This window comes from Amblyomma maculatum, chromosome 8 (genome assembly GCF_055883805.1).
Source record: "Amblyomma maculatum isolate TAMU_Amacu chromosome 8, ASM5588380v1, whole genome shotgun sequence".
Taxonomy (NCBI): domain Eukaryota; kingdom Metazoa; phylum Arthropoda; class Arachnida; order Ixodida; family Ixodidae; genus Amblyomma; species Amblyomma maculatum.
In genome coordinates, this window is record NC_139351.1 from 56,254,039 (window position 1) to 56,273,294 (window position 19,256).

The 19,256-nt window shown below is 44.8% G+C and overlaps 2 protein-coding genes across 4 annotated transcripts in view; one reads left to right on the forward strand and one right to left on the reverse strand.

Moving 5' to 3' along the window:
* The window catches only part of NfI (Nuclear factor I), an 83,405-nt gene extending 73,915 nt beyond the window's left edge, over positions 1-9,490 (forward strand). For all 3 annotated transcript variants that reach the window (XM_084576287.1, XM_084576286.1, XM_084576288.1), the window contains one exon: positions 2,563-9,490. In XM_084576287.1, the coding sequence (XP_084432413.1) occupies positions 2,563-2,618 (56 nt within the window). In that variant the 3' untranslated portion in view covers positions 2,619-9,490. The remainder of the gene's footprint in view (positions 1-2,562) is intronic.
* A 7,209-nt stretch (positions 9,491-16,699) lies between these two features.
* On the reverse strand, positions 16,700-17,863 carry LOC146181197 (uncharacterized). The gene has a single exon (XM_084575721.1). The coding sequence runs from the start codon at positions 17,861-17,863 to the stop codon at positions 16,700-16,702; it is 1,164 nt and encodes a 387-aa protein (XP_084431847.1).
* Positions 17,864-19,256: the final 1,393 nt, after the last annotated feature.

Consider the following 19,256-nt stretch of genomic DNA (forward strand, 5'->3'; position numbering starts at 1 on the left):
CGCTTCTTTTTCGGATTTGTGTCGACGACTGCCAAGATGTTCAACTTCTCCTTCAAGGACAACGGCTTACACTTATGAGACGCCATGGCAGCCAGCAAACGACGCAGGAAGAAGGTGGAAATGAGAATCAGTAGCTATTCTCCGACCGCAGGAGGGTGGGAACTGATGATGATAGTGTCTGGGAGCTTTAAAATAGGCAATCATCAAAATAAACCCCCGTCGGCCAAAACAAAGCTGCATAGTCAAACCTGTGGTAGATTAGGAGATAAATTTTTGACAGGCTTGTGCATCCCGATTGCGCAACCAGAGCTTGTGGCGCTGTTTACCGGCTATAAAAGCAACCAGAGGGCTGCTCGCTTGACTGGCGGGAACCAAGCGATATCGCGAGCGCTTCCTGTTTGCTGCATACAGTGAACGTACTAACTCTGCTAGGAATTGGAGGGACGGGAGAAGTAGGTGGGGCAACGCCGTTGACATGCGATCGCACAGAGCGGAGCACTGCGGAGAAATCGCCACCGCCGCTGTTTCTCCGCAGTGCCTATTTAACAGCGATGAGTAAATAGGGCTGACCAATGCTAATCATCATAAAGAGCACTAAACACTTTATTGCAGGATGCATCAATATCCATAAAATAACTTAAGCACCTTAAAAAATGCAGAAATTCACACTCACTTGAGCTGCAGCTGAAGCTTGACAATCGCTGTGTGCATCGCTTCCAATAGCACGTCCGCTGGCGGCAGTGCTTCTTGCTCGCATGAAATCGATTAGCGGCTCGATGAACTGAAGGACATCCCCAGCCTTGATGGTCATTAAAATCGTAGAGTGTGAATGCCCGTATTTTTTCACAAGGCTTCCAACCTTGTAAACCTGCCAGAAATCCCGATGAATCTGCTCTTTCCGTCTCGAGAGTTATCATGCCGTCGATGTGGTCGGTGCCATCTTGGATTGGATTGGCACTGAGGCTTCCCTTTTTTTACCAGATGGACCATAATAGGTCCTAGCCAAGTCAGTTCTCTACTGTGGTGGAATCTGTCTCGCCGTGGCGCAACGGCACCAACACCATCTATCTAGTCAGCCTTATCTAGTTCTCAAGTCGTCATTTGGTTGTCTCCACAGCCCTCTCCTCCCACTGTGTTGCATCGCTGTCCACAGCCTGTCTTCACTGGGTGCATTCGATTTTCCAGTCTCAGACTACTTGCTGACACATCTCGGCTTCCGCTCTGACAGGAAGCAGCATGATGGTCACATGACCTTGCGAGCTCTCTCCAACGTTTGCTCTTGCCGCTCTTAGCCGACGATGCCAACCATCAGTCACCACGACTGGGCTCTTTCGCAGTGATGACACGCGCACGTTTATCTTTTCGGGCATGTGTAATACTAAAGATGGATAACAGAGGCGTGAATCAATCGGTGCTCTTCGTGAACGGAGTGTGACATGCCTGAATGGAAGCGTTTTGCAGACCTCAGTTTGGCAAGGTTTTCTTGCCGTTGCTGCTCACAAAGTTTTTCCAATGTCCTAGCTCACTGCGCTCAAAAGCAGAAGAAATTGTTTGCAAAAGCATTTGCAACAAGCGTTTGCTGCTACAGCACAAAGCAGTTCGCTTGCGACGCTTTCAGAAACTGCACGCTGAAAAGATCACGAAACAGCTGTGAAGAACTTCTGGGCAGCACGAAAAAGCAATCCGTGCTCGGGACTCTGGACGCTTCCGTGTGTAGTGAAATTCAAGTCTAAAAGCGAAGACGCAACATTCAAACGTCTTACAGCTGTTTAGAGAGATTGTGTCATTGTTTAGCGCACAATATCGTATGCAGGAACACGAAAAGTACTCAGAATGCGCTCGAGGTCTAACTCAAAATGGCCGCCGGCCCAAGATCTTTACTGGTGGGCGGGGCTTCTGGGCTGCCCGAGAAAAATCTAGCGCTGAACAGCTGTCAGCAAGTTGTCCCTGACAGTCTGGGACTGATAATCGAATGTACCACTGTCTTCCACAGATGCAATGATGATATGGCTGCATTTTTTGAGCGGCAACAGGCAGCGATTGCGTTTGCTGATTTCTCCACGACAGTCCATTTTCGCCGCATTTGTCAAATTTTCACATCACTCCCTTCATAGTATTTTATGTTTTATTAAACATACAGACAAATTCTAGCGGTAAGCATCTACCGGGCAGCAATAATGCTATCGTTGTATCCGGTATACCGCCGATAATTGATTGTTATATGGTTTATTTTTACATAGTGCCAATGGGAAACTGATAACTCCCGAGAATTTGATCATTATAAGCGATATATTGTTAAATCTGGTATCGCTGTAAGTGGACTGCTTTGTAGGTCACAGATAACTTATTGATTGTTGTGTTTTATCTATTGAATTGTGCTTGCATCAGCTATTTTGCGTTTCACTTCGAGTTCGACTGTAGTGTTACTCTGTAGTATGTCTGTGTGGTTATTGTTGTAAGGTTACTCACTGCATGCAGTAACTAGATGAAGTTGCAAGGTTTTCTTTAGTTCACACAGTGTAGTCATGCATTGTTTTCCTGTGCTTCCGACCCGTCACGCAGAACGTTTCTTCTCGGTGGCCAGCGGAGAAGCCGAAGAGGCGTCCAAGCCGTCCTGAGCCATTTGCTCAAGGGTTCCCCCTCTCTTCCCAGCCCGGGTGCCAAGGCCAGAAAAAGACAAGACATGTGGTTTCTCTTGTGATAGGCAGAGACTCGATTGTTGTACCATAGCCCTTTTTAGACACGCTGATGCTCTGTAGCTCATTTTTTCAAAAAAGAGTCACAGGAGTAAGGGCCTTTTTTACAAGCTCCACGCTAGAGACAGTTATATATACAACGTTATAGCATTATATACACACATATGTATACACATATTATATATACTATATATACACATGCCTGTACACGCGGACACACACGAGAGTAGGCAACGTTGCGTTGCAGGTGGCATGTGCCGAAATGGCGTGCAAGCCTTTCTGTTCTTTGTTTTTTTTTTCTCTTTTTGTCATGTAGCCAGTTTATAGTGGTTGGCGCAAGTCTTTTCAAGAGTCACAAGTATGCCTACGAAACTTTGCTCTACAAATCTATGCAACAGGGGACCTGCCCCTTGCCCCGCTCACACCTGAGGCAATAATTTAGCTCGGCGATACATCGTCACTGTACATAGAGCCAGCGGTGCTCAGAAAAGCCCGGTGCATCATCGTCTTCGTTGCCGCGTCTCGTCTCTTTGCAATGGGGCGAGGCCGATTTCTTTTTTTCTCTCTCCTAAGCTGCACAAACACACACAGACAAAACACATTTGCGCACTTGCGTTCTTCTGTATATACAGCCATGTGTACAGCCAGAGCGACATAATAATATATGAGGACGCGCCGAGGAGGCGGGGGCAGGTGTCGCCCGCTGCCCTGCTCCCCGCTGTGCTTTGTTCATGTTTTGCGCTGCGCTCTGGCGTCAGGTTAGTTTTTCAGTGCCTTTTTGCGAGGGGCGGCCCGCGGCCGCGCAGTGCCATTGTTTCGCTTGTTGCTCCCCCCATCCCACTTCCCATTTTTGCCTGCAGAGGGCGCTAGTACAAAATATCCAGAGGGCGCCCCCTGCCAGCCCTCCTCGACCCTTCCAAGTTGAGTGTGTGTGCCAATTTTGTTTCTCGCCGTAGCCTTACAAGTGGGGCGCTCCTGCGCACCTCTGCTGTCGATACATGCTAGAATAGACGTGCCTTTGAGAGATGTTGCAACTCTAGCGAGCCATATGCAAAAAAATATGCCAGCACTGATGGGCTTTCTGTTTGTGTGTCATTGGCGCGCTTGTCCGCTCACTTACACCAGTGCACTCGTGGAAAAAAAAAAGGAAAACTAAGCCCAAAGCTGTTCTGTAGCCTGCTGTTTAATAACTACAGGAATCTCTGTAGAATATGCCGTTGCTGCTGCTGCTGCTTTTTGCAGTCTGTTTGGTTTTCGTCTCTCTCTGGGCTTGTTTTTTTTCTTTTACCTTCAACCCTGATGTATTTGGTGTGTGCGTTGGTGTAGACAGAAACGTGCAAGACTGCATCGCACCGCTAGGCCTCCACTGTGAGAATTTACAGCGTGCTGAGAGGAGGAGTGTTTGCACCAGAGCCGTAGAGGACAGAGGATGAGCTCCTGTTACCATCACGTCACAGTGGTGTGACGCTTTGTTGGCTCCCGCAGGAGGTGTGGCCTATCCACCCCGCTGCTCACTCACTGCATGCTTCCAGAGCTCAACGTCTTGCTTCAACGAACAAAACAGTGCAGCCAGTGTTGCTCGCTGCTCCAGAAGGCGGGTGCTAGATTTCTTAGAGCACTCTCTATTTTTACAAGCTCATCTTTCTCTTGCGACTAGCGTAGAGGGCTCATTTTATTAGCCGCTCCTTTAACCCCATATACTAGCATGATGAGCTGTGCAAGCTATACCGCCGACCTTCATCACGCTTTAACATTGTTCATCTCTTTTTGTTAAAAACGCCTCCGAATATTTGTACAGGCTTAGCGATCTCTCATCTCATCGTTTTCTGTAAAAAGGAATTCTTTTTGCTTGTCTCGTAGCGGCGCTGCTACTTACGCATCTATCATGATCACTTCCTAGTTGGAGGCAGAGTTTTTACTTAGATCACTTTTTCTGACGCACAGGTGACTGCGATGGGTTGCTGAAGGTGTGTGCATGTTCTCTCAACGGGATTTTTTTTTTTTTTGTATACTTAAAGGAAGTGCCGAGAAAAGGAGACACTGGTTGTAGCAAGAAATCGCACACGTGCATGGCTCACCCCAAGAGTTGACAGAGCGTGGCAAATGAGCAGAGTTCAACACAGCTCTGTGATGCACCTAGATTCGGCTCCGCTCTTATGACTGAAATTAGGTGGTTTCTTGACGTGGCAACACATAAAGACGCCTAAAAGAGCTCTGCAGTTCTGTACTTTTGTGCGAATGCTGCCAGGTTTCGTGGTGCTAGGTACTGCACGAGTCAAGCCACATAGGTTCCCAGGCTTGTAGGCATCGCTAGAAACTCTCAAGTAGAGCCATTTTGAGGTGGCACGTCAAGAAAGTGCTCGTGTATTAGCAGATTTGTGTACTGGCGAAACTCTCTCAAACAGGTCTACAGGCAAAGTGTGGGCTGTTCTCGGCGAAAGGTTCATGTCTGTAAGGAACGGGCACGGTAACTGCAGTTGATTTTGCTCGCCATATAAAGTGTTCATGTCTCGCACGCCAAAGCTCTTTGCAAGCCAAACTGCACTCCCGAATGGAAGCGCACATTAGAGATCGCCAGGATGCGTCTTTCTTGCATGGACTGCCATTCTAGCAGGGAACGTCTGTCTTTTTTTTTTCTGTCTTTTTTTTATTTTATTTTTCCATTACCTGCGGCTCTGGTGCAGAATCGTGTCAGTCGAGTGTAAACGTTTGGGAAGCTGTCTGGCTCCAAGCATTGCTGCCCGAGACTGTGTCTTTGTTTTCAAACATTCATCGGTGTTCTCTGCTCCTTCGTCTGGCTGCTATGTCTGCGGGAACACTGAAGTGCTCGAATAGATATGCGAGAGGTTGAGAGTGAACTGCTGTTGTGATCTCAGAAGGCGTAATAGGTCTTTAGCAGTTAATTGGTTGCAGTTTGTTTAGTTTTGGGAATAGACATAACCACTGTGTCATCTACTGGGCACATGAAGGTCGGAAGGAATATCCAGAAGCTGGTAACAAAGTTGTGCACAAGCAGACTTTAGTCGTCCAAAGCCGTCCTTGTCCGATCACATTCAAGCTCTTTAAAGCATTGTCACGATTTATGCAATTACGTTGAAGTGTTCTGACCGGTTCGTTGCATGAACAGGTCATTGTTAATCTAAATTATATGTACTTTTTCCTTTATATGGGAAGTAGCCATATGATGTCACAATAAAATTGATTTCACTAGGGAAAAAAATCCTGTAAAAGTTAAAGGACGCTGGAGATAATGTCATTCAACTAATGTTTTAAATAAAAATGGATTTTGGGGCTCTATCCTGGGCGCTAGCATTTCACTAGCAAAATACGCATTTATGCAAGCAAAACGTAGACTGTAAAGTCTCTACCAATCAGGTCAACCTGTTGTTGTGTTTATTTAAAAGGACAGATTACCATTGTTTCAAGGATAACTTTGCTGAATTGTAGATCCTAAATTTTCACCCAAAGATCATGTGTTGGTGCACACTTTTTGCATGAAATTAGTTAATGATGACTATGCTTATAGTTTGTGTTTCGGCGTAGTCTAGGTTATAATAGCTGTTTTCTGTGCGAGTGGTCCTTTAGCGGTTATGACCGATGCAATTCAACTTCTGTTTGTCCTCACCGTCTCTTTTTAAGACAGATGACATTCCTTTGCTTTGTGAACCGTGACTGCTCATAACACAGAGTCGTGAAGCAATAAAATAGGTGTGAAAGCAGAAAAGGAGGCGAGTTAGTGAAAATCTACTGGAATAATATCTTGTGTACCGAACATTTATTGCTGCCTCTGTGGAGGGCCTTTCAGTTTTATGTGAATGGGTAACATAATTGGCTCACAAGAAGTGGCTCACAGGTCAGTTTCATCGATGTTTAGCACGCTTGGTCGCAAGTTAACAGTCTCGATTAAGTGCCTGCATTGGATGCGGAGGACATCCATACATTGAAGCTAATCTGCAGGGTCAGTGGACTAGGATGACTGGCAGCAAAATTTGAGCAGTTGGTCCTCTTCTTGTTCACCGACTTTCTAATGGATGGCGCTGGTAGCGCGGCCAACAGCATATTGTGACTCCTGTCCGCCAACTCGCCAGCCGCGCCTCCTTTTGTCGCAACTGCAGCTCACTACAGCCTGAAGTCAGTGTTTGGTTGGTTCTCGCAGACTGTTTAGTAGAGCGAATGGCTTTTCTTTCGATTTTGAGCTGTGCTCAGAAAGTGCAGAATCTGTAGCATGCTCGATGTGCAGCACCAGTCAAGCATTCCAAGGGTGTGCCTTACTAAATTGATCTTTTCAGCCTCTGCGGACAAAGTTCTGTTTGTTTAAAACTTTCTCACGATGATGACTTGCTCTGCAGTAATGCACTATAAGCCTGACAAAACTCGTGCATGTTCGAAAACAGTAATGGTTTTACAACAGCCTTATTGCTTTATTGGCATTTACTGAAACATAAAAGCAGATGTTGCAGTGCAGCAGTTCTTTTTTTTCTGGGTTGTCTTCCATCTAAGTTCTGCACTTCTGAACTTCATGTTTGTGAAGAGTTTGACACCCTTAGCATGCTTGGCCAGTGCTTGTTTTTAGCTTGAGCTCTCTTTTGTCGCAGAAATAATCGGGAGTTTGAAAAGGAACGGAAGAGGGGAGAGAAAATGACTTTGCTCGTTTAACATTTCAGTGACCTGATTGAAGGGTACACCATTATTGTGAAGGTGACCATGCTACGTCCTAGGATGCATTGAGAGGGCAATCATGTTTGATCCATATGCTGTGAGCCTGCATGGCCTCTACAAGTGTTTTCCCACTGTTAAAATGTGAGCTCGGCTACAGGGGCAAGTGGAGAGTTCCCTATTGCCAGTTCTCTAGATCTTTTGCCTCCATGAGAGCTCAGTTAGGAGTCAGAATAGTACAAAATGGAGTGCCATCTGTACTAAACTGACTCCTGACTTGTTGTGACACTGATTGTTGACGTCACATACATAACCCTCTCGTTTCTTTGTAACATTCATCGTTTAATTTGTTTAAAAAGGCCATTTGGAATGGACCAAGACAGATTAATCGAATTTAAAGTGAACTAAAACCAATTGTTTTGTAAATGCCATTTGGTTTTAATAATATTTCGGCCCACTCCAGTGGGTCCTCTTCGACTGGGTTGTTGCCAATGCTGGAACTTCTGCATTGCTATACCACGTGTCCAAATCTTTCAGCCTATAAGCTCACGCCAGTGCCTGTCTCGCGGGAAGCTCACTTATGGCGTGCCTCCTCACTGCATCCTTGTGGTCACTCTATGATACTGTGCTCGGCATTCGAAACTGCCCAAACATCATGCTGTTGCCAGATTGTGCGGCCTTGCATTTGTTCGCTGCTAGCCGTATTTTGCCGATGGCAAACCTACCGAGCGGCATTGACGCAAGCGGCCTGGATGAAGTCCTGCTCGAATGTTGTGTTATTATTGGTTGTCTGCCAAGTTTAGTTCACATGAGTAGCCTGGTCCTGTGTCATGTACATGCGGTGGTCAGTCTGAAAACCTCCCAGGCAGCACAATCCATTGTCGCAATATTGGTACTGTGACGGTAATGTCTGGTCCAGGGTAGGGCCAGCTCATTACCAACATGATGCCAACATTGGACCGATATTTCGTGCTGCCTGGGCTGGGGCCAGGTTGACAAAGCTGGCAATGTGAAGGTGAGCTAACAATAGTCCAATGTTCGTGTGGGTGGTTTGGAAAGAGTTGATGGGTCAGTTGCTGAGGTGCCAGCCAATCTTAAACCAATCTCGAGCATTAAAGCTTTATGAATCTGGTTCTTAAAAAGGCTGTGTTGTAGCCCACAAGTGTTTGAAGTTGTTTCAGTTTATCATTCTGCATTAAACTTCGATGCCATGGGGGCCATGCTTCTTTGGCAGAAGAAAAACTAGAAAACATTAAAAGTGAAATAGTCACTTAAATCAATATTGTACTCCATCTCAGTAGTTTTCTTCGTCCTCGCAATGCTCGAGACTGCATGATGTGTGCATATGTGATTTGAACTTTAGTGCCTTTGAAACTCACCTTTCAGAAAACCCCATGTATTGAGTGGCCTTTTACTATTTATTGCATTACTATGTCATTCGGTCATAATTAGTCTCTTGCATTGGTGCTCTCGTGGGTGCCCCTAGTAGATGACTATCAATCACAAGGTGCAAATGCACACAACCTCGCAGGCTTTCGCACTCCTTCCATTAAGAGGTATGTGCAGCTGTCTACTGCACTGTGGTGAGCTACTGAGATGGAGTATACATATATATATATATATACATATATATAGGTGCAGTTGCATGCAATACACTGTTTTCGTTTAGAAGAAAAACTTTATCATTGTTGATAACTCGCAAGAATCGAGCAAAGCCTTTTCCTTATTTGGTATCTTGGAGTCAAGGCGGTCTTGTTTGTTTCTGCGAACTGTACATGGGCACGGTTCAAGCTTGCAGCTCAGATTGAAATCAAACATGGGCGTGCGCAGTTCACTGCGACAGCTGCCCGCGGCCCCAGAGGTCTGGTGGTAGGATATGTATCTTTTTGTTGAGGGTTCTAGTCAAGCATCCTTGGAGAGAGAGAGTGCAAGAGAGAAGGCAGGCCGACGGGGCCAGTGCGAGGCACAGCGATGCAGGTGCACATCACCACCAGCCCGCACGCGGGTTTCTGTTTGTTGAGTTTTGTTTGTTTGCTCCTCCCCGACATTTTCTTTTTGTTGTCTTTTTCCAGCAGTTTTTGACTGGATTTTGTACCTGTTGCTGTTGAGATAGCCAATAAAACCTTTTTGCATCTCCATTAACTGAATTTTATTGTTACTTCTGCATGAAGTTAAGCTGATAGCTCAGCTCGACCACAAATGTTCGGTCCAACCAAAAGAAGGTTGGGCCAAGCTTAGAGATTTACCATGCTTCATTTGTTTTGACAAAGTACATCGTGTGGGCAGCTGATTATGCATGCGGTTGCATAGGTTTTCTGATGTGTGAAGAAACACATTTCTGAGTAGTTGGCCTCTCTTTTCAACGTCAAGGCACAACTGAAACCGAAGCTGTAACTGTGGCTTTATATACGCATGAACTATTTGGTGAATTCAGGAAAGCCACGCCTTTGCAACGGTAGTCTCCTCGTTCTGGAAGTGACCAGGAACGAATCCTGATGGGTTTGAAGCACTAGAGAAATCCTTCAGGACATGATCATAAATTCGGCCGAGCCGGCGTGGCACACGCTTGCTCTTCCCGACAGCTCGTAGCGCCCTCCCTCGTTCAGTTGAGATTGCCGCCGCATCCGCTTCAGCTCAGGATTTGTTGGAAGTGTTCAAAACGTGGTAGTAAAAGTGAGGGGGACACCTAAGCTCTGTGATTAAGGATATGATGGAATAGCGTTTCACGCATGCACACACTTTATAATTTTTATATTTTTCTCCTGTTGCCTGCCAGGCGATGACGTCACCGATAGGCTCAGACGGCGCTTCTTGAATCTTGATGCGTTCCAGTGCATGACCATTGTGAGGGGAGGAGGCCAATAAGTCTCGAACCCAAGCAGCTCTCTAACCATTTAATGGTCAATAAATGTTTTAGCCACCACCTCAGAACACGCTTTTTGCGATAATCCGCCTATATATGGCTTGCTTCTGTCGGAAGTGCCTCCGCCTCGTGGCCATATCACTACATTTACACGCGTCCTAAACCTCGTCATCCACCGTAAAGCGAGCCAGATAATGCCCCTTGTACTCGCCAAAAGCCTATATAAACAAATATCAAAATTTACACAATGAAAAGGCAGTGTTAAAAGCGTTATTGTGTTTATTAAGCATAGCTTGAACATCCCCCTATTTTTTAGCTTTGGGTAAATTGATTTTCTTTGGGCAGAGGAGACATGTTTTAAAAAGTGGCCGAGTTTTCACCTGCTAAATCTAGTTAGGGTAAGCGAAAGCATTGTTTTGCTTGGCTGTGCTTTGATTAGGCTTAGGTTAAGACACGAGCAGGCATGGTTTTGCAGTGACCAAATTGGCGAGACTATGGAGTCGAGGATGCCTTCAAATACAAGAGGGAACACGTAATGCTGTATCTGCTGAGAAATACCAAGGAGTGGTACACCATAGGTGGTGCGATAGCTTGGCTGGTTCATGGCATAGTGAAGCTTTTGCTTCAAAACTTGATCACTGCAGACACATGCATTGCAGAAATGTAAAAGCATTAGCGTTGCTTTGTCGTTGCTGGCATCAAGGCAACACCTTTGATATCTTATGACGTCACGTAACCACAATTGATTACCGGAACAAATTATCAAAACTAATAATTTTCTTTTATTAATACTGTTAATTATCATCACAATTTTAGCATGAAAAAGAGCCATGGCTAGCCTTGACCGCCTTGTAAAGAGCAGAGACAGTACACTGCCAACCAAGATCCGTATAACTCGTGCTATGGTCTTTCCAGTTGTGATGTATGGATGCGAGAGTTGGAATGTGACGAAGGCTGACCGCCGAAGAATTGACGTGTTTGAATTGTGGTGCTGGCGGAGACTCTTGAGAGTTCCTTGGATGGCCAGAAGATCAAATCAGTTGATATTGTCGACTAAACCCTGACTGCTCATTGGAGGGTCAAATTCTAAAGTTAAAGCTCAGCTACTTTGGTCATCTGATGAGAAGAGAGGAGTCGCTGGAGAGAGATTTGATGTTAGGAAAGGTTGAGGGTCACCGGAGAAGGGGTAGGCAGCGAACACGATGGTTAGATGGCATTCTCGAGACGCTGGAGATGAAGTTATGTGATGTTAGGAAGATAGAGACCGGAAAGTTTGGCGTGATATGGTCCATAGGGTCACGAAGAGTCGAACACGGCTGAACGACTGAACTGAACTGAGTATTCACCGCAATCATTAGTTACAATCATGAATGTAATACTATAATATTTATTAACTATCAATTATTTCCAGTAATTAATATCTTATGTTGTAATTACTTATCATAGTGACTAATGACAATGTTAATTCCAAATTTGTTTCCTGACTTAAAACTCACTTCCGGTAATGACTGCCGATGTCACCAGGCGACGAAATCCCATCAGGTGCCAAATTTTGTGGATAAAACATAAGCTAGTAAGGCTTTCCCTGTAGTAACGCAACCTGCTGATGCCTAAACCCTTTCAACAATTGAAGTCAGTGTTATTGAGTTTTACTATCCTCATATGCTATTTTAACTGACATTAAATAATAGGTTCATTTTGTTAATCACTGCCTGCCCACGTACATGTTGTGTATATGCATCCTAATGAAACATTTCACCTTGTATAGTGCACGCCATGCGTTTTCTATGATGCTGTCAGTCGAGATTTCTTTAGTTCTGTTGTAATTAAAGGTAATACATTCCTATGAAAAAAATTTGGTTATTTTGCTACTTTTATTGCGAAAGCAATATTGCTAGCACTTCGAGCCTTTGGCGCGTCGTGGCGCCTCCATACATGACCTTGCACGTGACCTTGTGACGTCACGCCAGACCGAGAGACGAGGCCCCAGGTCGCGCCATCGGGTGGTGGCGGCGAGTCCATACACGGCGCTGTGTCGCAGCCAACAGAGGGCGCTCGCTGTTTGTGACGTCACGCTAGGAGGATAAATGGGGCTGTGGCTCGGCTCCTCGCAGTAGTCGGGGCGCAGCCACCGAACAAGGCGCAGCCAAGGCTATTGCTTGCGCAATCTTCCAGGCTTAACCAAGCTAAGCCTTCAGCCAATTTTTTTTGTTATTTTTTGTACTACAGAAGTCCGACATTTCCCTTTCCATCTATATTTAATCTTTGTTCGTTGATTCAAATAACCGCGCATCCTTGATTTTATGATTCCTGTCGCATAAATAAAAGATTGGTCATCTCAAAACAAGAAGCACAAAAGTTGTGGGGACATTTAGATATCCTTACGTGCGATAATGCGAAAGAATTTGTGCCAACGTTCGGTTGTTTGGTGGCCTGTTGCTGCTTCTGCTGATGCTTCTGTGGTGGAGTTTCGCCTCAACTCTGATTCAACTGCGCCATGCGTTTTTGACGCAAAAGATTCACTACACCATGTAAAGCCAAGATCACTAGAATGGGTGCAGGCCGCAACTGCGCATGCGCTGTTTTCTTCACCTGTGTGGCGTTCCTGTGTGCAGACGACGACGTTCGCTTCTTCTGATACTTCGTTGCTACTTCACTGCTTCTTCTGCTAAGTGCACTGGAAATAATTCGAGGATACTTTGGCGACCAAAGTGCTGAAAGGCGAAAGCCTGTGCTGCATTCCGCTACGTGACTGTTGCGCATGTAGCGATGAATACTGCTACAAGTAAAGCGAGCGACTCTAGCTCTTTCACATTCTGCGAGTGCATGCATTCAGGGAATTCTGCTTGGCAGGCAGAGTAGCAGGCCAGATTTTAATTATTCCGGCTAACCTCTCTGCCTTTTCCTTTCAATAAATCTATCTATCTATCTATCTGCTTGGCAGTGATGAGATCGCGCTCTTTGTATCTTCGCAGTTGTTCTACATCCACTGTTGTGTGGTTGACTTTACCGGGTGAGCGGCATTAATATTAATTGATTCATTATTTGTGCAACTGTCGCTAATTAGAAATTATAAATTATTCACCATTAATTTGTAATTAGTAATGAATTATTTATTTTGTGATATCACTGATCATTGATTGACATATGGTTACATTAGGTAGTAAATATATTTATATAATTAATTAGTCTATAATTAGTAAGTGATTATTGATTGCTATATGACCATAGGCACGCATTCGCACATACAGTGGTGAAGCTCTGATTGGTCGAGACCTCCATGATGTCATCCCGTCTCGAACAATTAGAGCCGCCGCAAAAGCGTGACACTTGGTGACGAGGATGAGGCAATAAAGGCTGTCGCCTTAATATAGTGAAGCGGACGGGGCTCCGCGTGTGCCCCAAAACGAAATTGCAATGGGGCTTCAGCAGTTGATTTTCGCTTTCAAAATACTATCGGGTATATTTTACTTCACAGCCAAAAACAAATATTTTGCTGTTTTATGCGCCGGGTGCGCAGCGCAACACAAGTTATCTATTCTGTTTGCAGACGAACTCATAAACTTCATAGCAATTTCATTTCATTTCATTTTATTTCCTTAAAGGCCCCAGGAAGGGGTGTTACATAAGGGGTGGGAAACATTATAAAAACATAGTTATTGTACATATTTTTTGACATTTTCAAGAAACTTGGATGAGCAGGTGATAACAGCGATGTCACCTGGAAGGCCGTTCCAGTCTGCAGCTGCGCGGGGAAAAAAGGAATTCGAAAAGTTAACGGTGCGTGACAATGGACGGGCGACGTGCAGGCGATGACTGGTGCGGGGTGATATGCGTGCTGGGGGAAGAATGTAAGGAGCTGCCCGCATGGGACTGTTGAATATTTTATGGAATAAAGAAAGGCTTGAAGTGCGACGACGGAGAGATAGTGATGATAAACCTGAGGCTGTTTTTAGGGCAGAGACACTAACATCATAAGAATACAGGGCATGGATGAACCTGGCAGCGCGATTTTGAACGGACTCGAGAGAATTAATGAGGTAAGCTTGATGGGGGTTCCAAATGGGTGACGCAAATTCCAGTTTAGACCTGACGAGTGAATTATAGGCTAAGAGTTTAACATGTTGAGGCGCGCAATGTAGATGACGTTTTAAGAATCCTAATGTTTTATTGGCCGATGATATTGTGTTAGTTACATGCAAATTCCAAGAAAGATCACTAGAAAGTGTTACGCCTAAATATTTATATGACTGAACAGGTTGTACGGGCACTCCAGAGGTTACGTAGGAAAAAATAAGAGGATTACGACGACGGTGGAAGGATAAAAGTTTACATTTATGTGGGTTAAGTTCCATTAGCCAGTGGTCACACCAGTTATGTACAGCATTAAGGTCATTTTGTAGTGTTGATTGATCAGTGGGACCAGTGATGGTACGATAAACTACACAGTCGTCAGCAAACATGCGTATGTTAGAGGTTACATGTGTTGGTAGGTCATTAATGTATATAAGAAAAAGTAGGGGGCCAAGCACTGATCCCTGGGGAACACCTGACGTCACCGGAAGGAAGTTAGAGAACTTATTGTTAATAGTAACAAACTGGGAGCGATTAGTTAGAAACTCTTCAATCCATTTTAAAATGTTGGGGTGCAGATTTAATAGGGAAAGTTTTATCATTAAGCGTTTGTGGGGTCGAAGGCTTTAGCAAAATCTAAAAATATGACGTCGGACTGTTGATTAGAATCCAGGTTAATGTGCAGGTCATGCACGAAAATAGCCAGTTGGGTTTCACAAGAGTAGCCCCTATGAAACCCATGCTGCGCGGGGTGAAAAAAGTTGTTAGAATCAAGGAAGGCCATGATATGGGTATAGATAACATGCTCCATGATTTTGCAGGGTACGCTGGTTAGAGAAATGGGGCGGTAATTTAATGGCGAGTTCTTGTTACCTGATTTAAAGACTGGAACGACCTTCCCACGTTTCCAATCGTTGGGTAGTTGGCCTGTGAGTAGTGACTGCGTGAACAACAATGACAATAAAGACGCACATGTGTCTTTGGTGTTTTTCAGTATTTTAGTGTTGATATTGTCGATACCGGCAGAAGATGACAGCTTCATGTTTTCTATCAATGATAAGATTCCTGCAGGAAAGAATATTAGGGGAGGCATAGGGTGGTGAATAAATGTCTGTTGTACAGGAAGAGGTGGATCACATTCGTTAGTAAATACGGATGAAAACGCTTCATTAAATATGTTGGCGCAGTCTGTATCAGAGATTGTTTCACCTGACTCATCAGCGATTAAAATGGTACGCGCATGTTGTGGATTAATGAGTTGCCAAAACTTCCGGGGGTTAGTGGTCAGCATTTTAGGTAAATCGGAATGAAAAAAGGTGCGTTTGGCTTCACGAATTTTCTTTAGGTATACTTTCTCGGCCTCGTAATACTTATTCCATGAGTTGTCAGTGTGTTGGTTTTTAGCTGAGCGGTAAAGGCGTTTCTTTTTGTTTTCCAAACGTTTTAATGTGTTGGTGAACCATGGGTTTTGTCGGTTATTTCGTACGGTCATTTTAGGAATAAATTTTTCAACCAATTCTTCAATTTTCCTTTTGAATAGTGACCAGTTGTCATGAACTGTTCTTTGGTTATAGTTTGACTAAAAAAAAAGTTGGAACGCGCGAAGACCGTTGTTAATGGCAGTATAGTTTCCCTTATCATATAGTTTGATTGTTTGCTTATTGATTATGCGAGAAAGGGGTTTAATGGTGAAACATGCATGTATTATTTTGTGATCACTCATACCTGGATGATATGTGACAGATTTAACATAATCAGGACGGTCCGTCAATATGAGATCGAGGGTATTAGCGCAGTCATAAGTTACACGAGTTGGTTCGGATATTATTTGTACGAGGTTGAAATTAAGGCAAATATCCAGAAATTCGTTAGCATCGCTGTTACCCATAGCTGTTAGAGTCTCCCAATTGATGGTAGGAAAATTGAAATCGCCAAAGAGTAGAATGGTGGCATTAGGGTGCTTGATTCTGATTTCATTCAATGCATTGTTAAATTTACGAGGGAAATCTGAACTGTTATTAGGGGGGTTGTAGCAAACGCCAATGAGAACTGAGTGTGGTAAAGAGTGAAGTCAGATCCACAATATTTCGATATCTGATGACAAGTTAATGTATGTGCATGATAGCTCCTGCCTAGTTGCAATGAGTACTCCCCCTCCCCTCTTGTCTTTACGGTCTTTGCGGAAAAGACGAAAATTTGGCAAGTCAGTTAGGACCTCCCTGTCAGAGATGTCAGAGTGCAGCCACGTTTCTGTCAAGATTAGTAAGTTGCTGGATGATGATAAGACCAGATTAGAAACGATGTCGCGCTTTGAAATAAAACTGCGGATATTCGTGAAAATCGTTGATAAAGAAAGGGTAGGTTGCGGTGCATGTTTAGGACTGTTTGCCGAATGTTGACGGAATGACTGCTATTTAATCTCTTTTATGGTTTGTGAAGCTTCGTCGTAAGTGTAACGCTTAGGACCAATGTGCAGGGTTTTAAAACGCAAGGCGAATTTATCTGTTATTGTTCGTTCGTAGGTAACTAGCTGTTTTCGAACGTTACGGACCGCAGGGGAAAAGTCCTCACCAATGCTATAATTTGTGCCTTTAAGCTTTTTGCCATAAGAGAGGATGGTTTCTTTGGTTTTGGATGATGAGAACTTTACAATGATTGGCCTTATGCGATCTGTGGAATAACGGCCGAGGCGGTGAGCGCGCTCGATTTGATTCGGGTCAATTTCATAATCTAGAGTCGTGGAGCAGTGGTGAATGATTGTTTGTTCTGAGTCCTGATAGTTTTCGGACGCATTAGTGTCAGGGATATTATAAAATATCAGATTGTTGCGCCGGGAACGATTTTCTGCGTCATCAACGCGTTCTTCTAGTTTGATGATCTGCTGGCTCAGTTCAGTTGTTAATGTTTTCAGGCTGTCTATTTCAGAGTTAAGGGCAGAAAGAGTGGCGTAGTGCGATTCGAGGGTAATCATGCATTTGTTTAAATCGGCTAAGGTTATGTCAGTTGTTTTGAGCTGTGCTTTGATGTCCTGCAAGTCGGAAATTAGCGTTGCTTGTCCAGTTGTCAATTTCTGCAGTTCGAATAGTATAGTCTCAGAATTCTCGGGCCCATCAGGGTTGGTCTCCACATCTCCCGACAAAAGTAGTAGTAAACGAATGGCACGTGAACAATCAACAACAACACCAGCGCAGCACTGCAGGCTCGGCAGCTGCATTAGGAAGTAATTACTATTTTTTTTAGCGAAAAGAGAGAACTTGTTACCAACCTGCATTATGAAGACAAACGGATTAGTAGTCTGCGCTTTTGCACAGCTACCGAGCCCACAGAGCGGCGGCGACAGATGCGACACATTTATAGATGCTTCAGTCGATGATGGTTGTCTCGCTGGGGATGGCCATGGATCCAGGATGAGGTAATCCGGCGGCGGCGGCGCATGCAGGTCTGGGACCGGTGACGTAGCAGGCAGGAAAGCTGCATTTTCATGGTGGCGAGTGGCCACGTGGAGCGAGGAACCAGGTGAAGCATGCAGCAGGGTAACAAGCAGCAGGTGAACGGTGACTGTAAGCGCCTGCATTATGAAGACAAACGGATTAGTAGTCTGCGCTTTTGCACAGCTACCGAGCCCACCAGCTGCGTCTAAACACGCCAAAGAGAGGCCGCGACAGCAGCCTCACCGCTTCGTGCCTCATTTTCGAAGAAAGCTGCATGTGAAATCCCTGCCGTCTGCTGCGCTGCATATTCTCGTTCACTGTACTTCTGCATCGCACACCTGCTGCTGCTTCTTCCACTTTTACACACATGGCAAACTTATTCGTACCGGTGCATATCTCCGCTAATAAACATGCCTGACACAATGTTCTCTTTTCAAAATGCCCTCGATTAACTGCTGTCATACGGGCACGGCTGAACTCCTTTTAACTCCCTTCAACCAAGGTAGTCTTTATCTCAATGGAGATAAGCACCGTGTCACACGGCAGTCCTTTAGGAAAGGAAGTTCCTAGTGTAGGGAGTTCCAATCATCTCCCTCGAGCAGGTAAATGGAGTACTCTGGTTCCCCGTGAGCTTTAGTGCAGGTTTTAAAAGAAGCACTTATGCATTAAATTTGCGTTTGTAACTAATTTTAATACTGTAGCACAACGTAGAGCACGGAAAAAAGGAAATGCGCTAATATCCAAGCATACACGCAAGAATTTTGCAAGCACGTTGTGGCCAGCAGAAAGGACAAAACCCACTATGCTAGTAAAAGTAACAGCACATTCCTTTCATATGAATGAAGGTACTACATTTATATTTTAAATTCAATTCAAACTGTTGAAAAGAAAGCAGCTAAAAATTGATTGACATGTTTCTAACTTGACTATTTTATATGCATGCACAAAACGAACAGCGCCTAATATGGGACCCTGATGGCGTCTTTAAGGAACACGGCGACAACTCCTTTGGGACTGAACTCCCTGCGTGGTCCTTTATGGAAAAGAAGTTCGAGGGAGTTCAGACTTGCCCGTGTGACAGAAGGCTAAAGTCCCGCTACAGAGCGTTCGTAATGGCTATAAGTATCCGCCGTTGAAAGCCAGTTCTGAACGATATCCCGGAAGGGTTAATATAACGACTCATAATCTCCCCCTGTAAATACCCTCGGCATCTTCGTGTCATCTAGACCTGACCATGTGTTCCTGAGGTTCGCAGGCATCCCCGAAGAAGTCCGCGCGCTTTCGCTTTGTCTGCTTAGGTTCAACATCATCACCATCAGCCGGACAATACCGACTACAGGGCTTCTCCCATATTCCTCCACTTGTGCTAGCTGCATCCACGTTATCCCTGCGAACTTCTTAACCTCATCCGTCCACTTAACTTTCTGCTGCCCCCTGCTACGCATTCCTTCCCTTGGAAACTGGTTTGTTACCCTAAGCGACCATCGGTTATCCTCTCTTCGCACTACATGGCCTGCTCATGCCCATTTCTTCTTC

Excerpts from the sequence above, each read along its gene's own strand:
- LOC146181197 (XM_084575721.1), bottom strand. The coding sequence starts at position 17,863 with ATGCAGGCGCTTACAGTCACCGTTCACCTGCTGCTTGTTACCCTGCTG.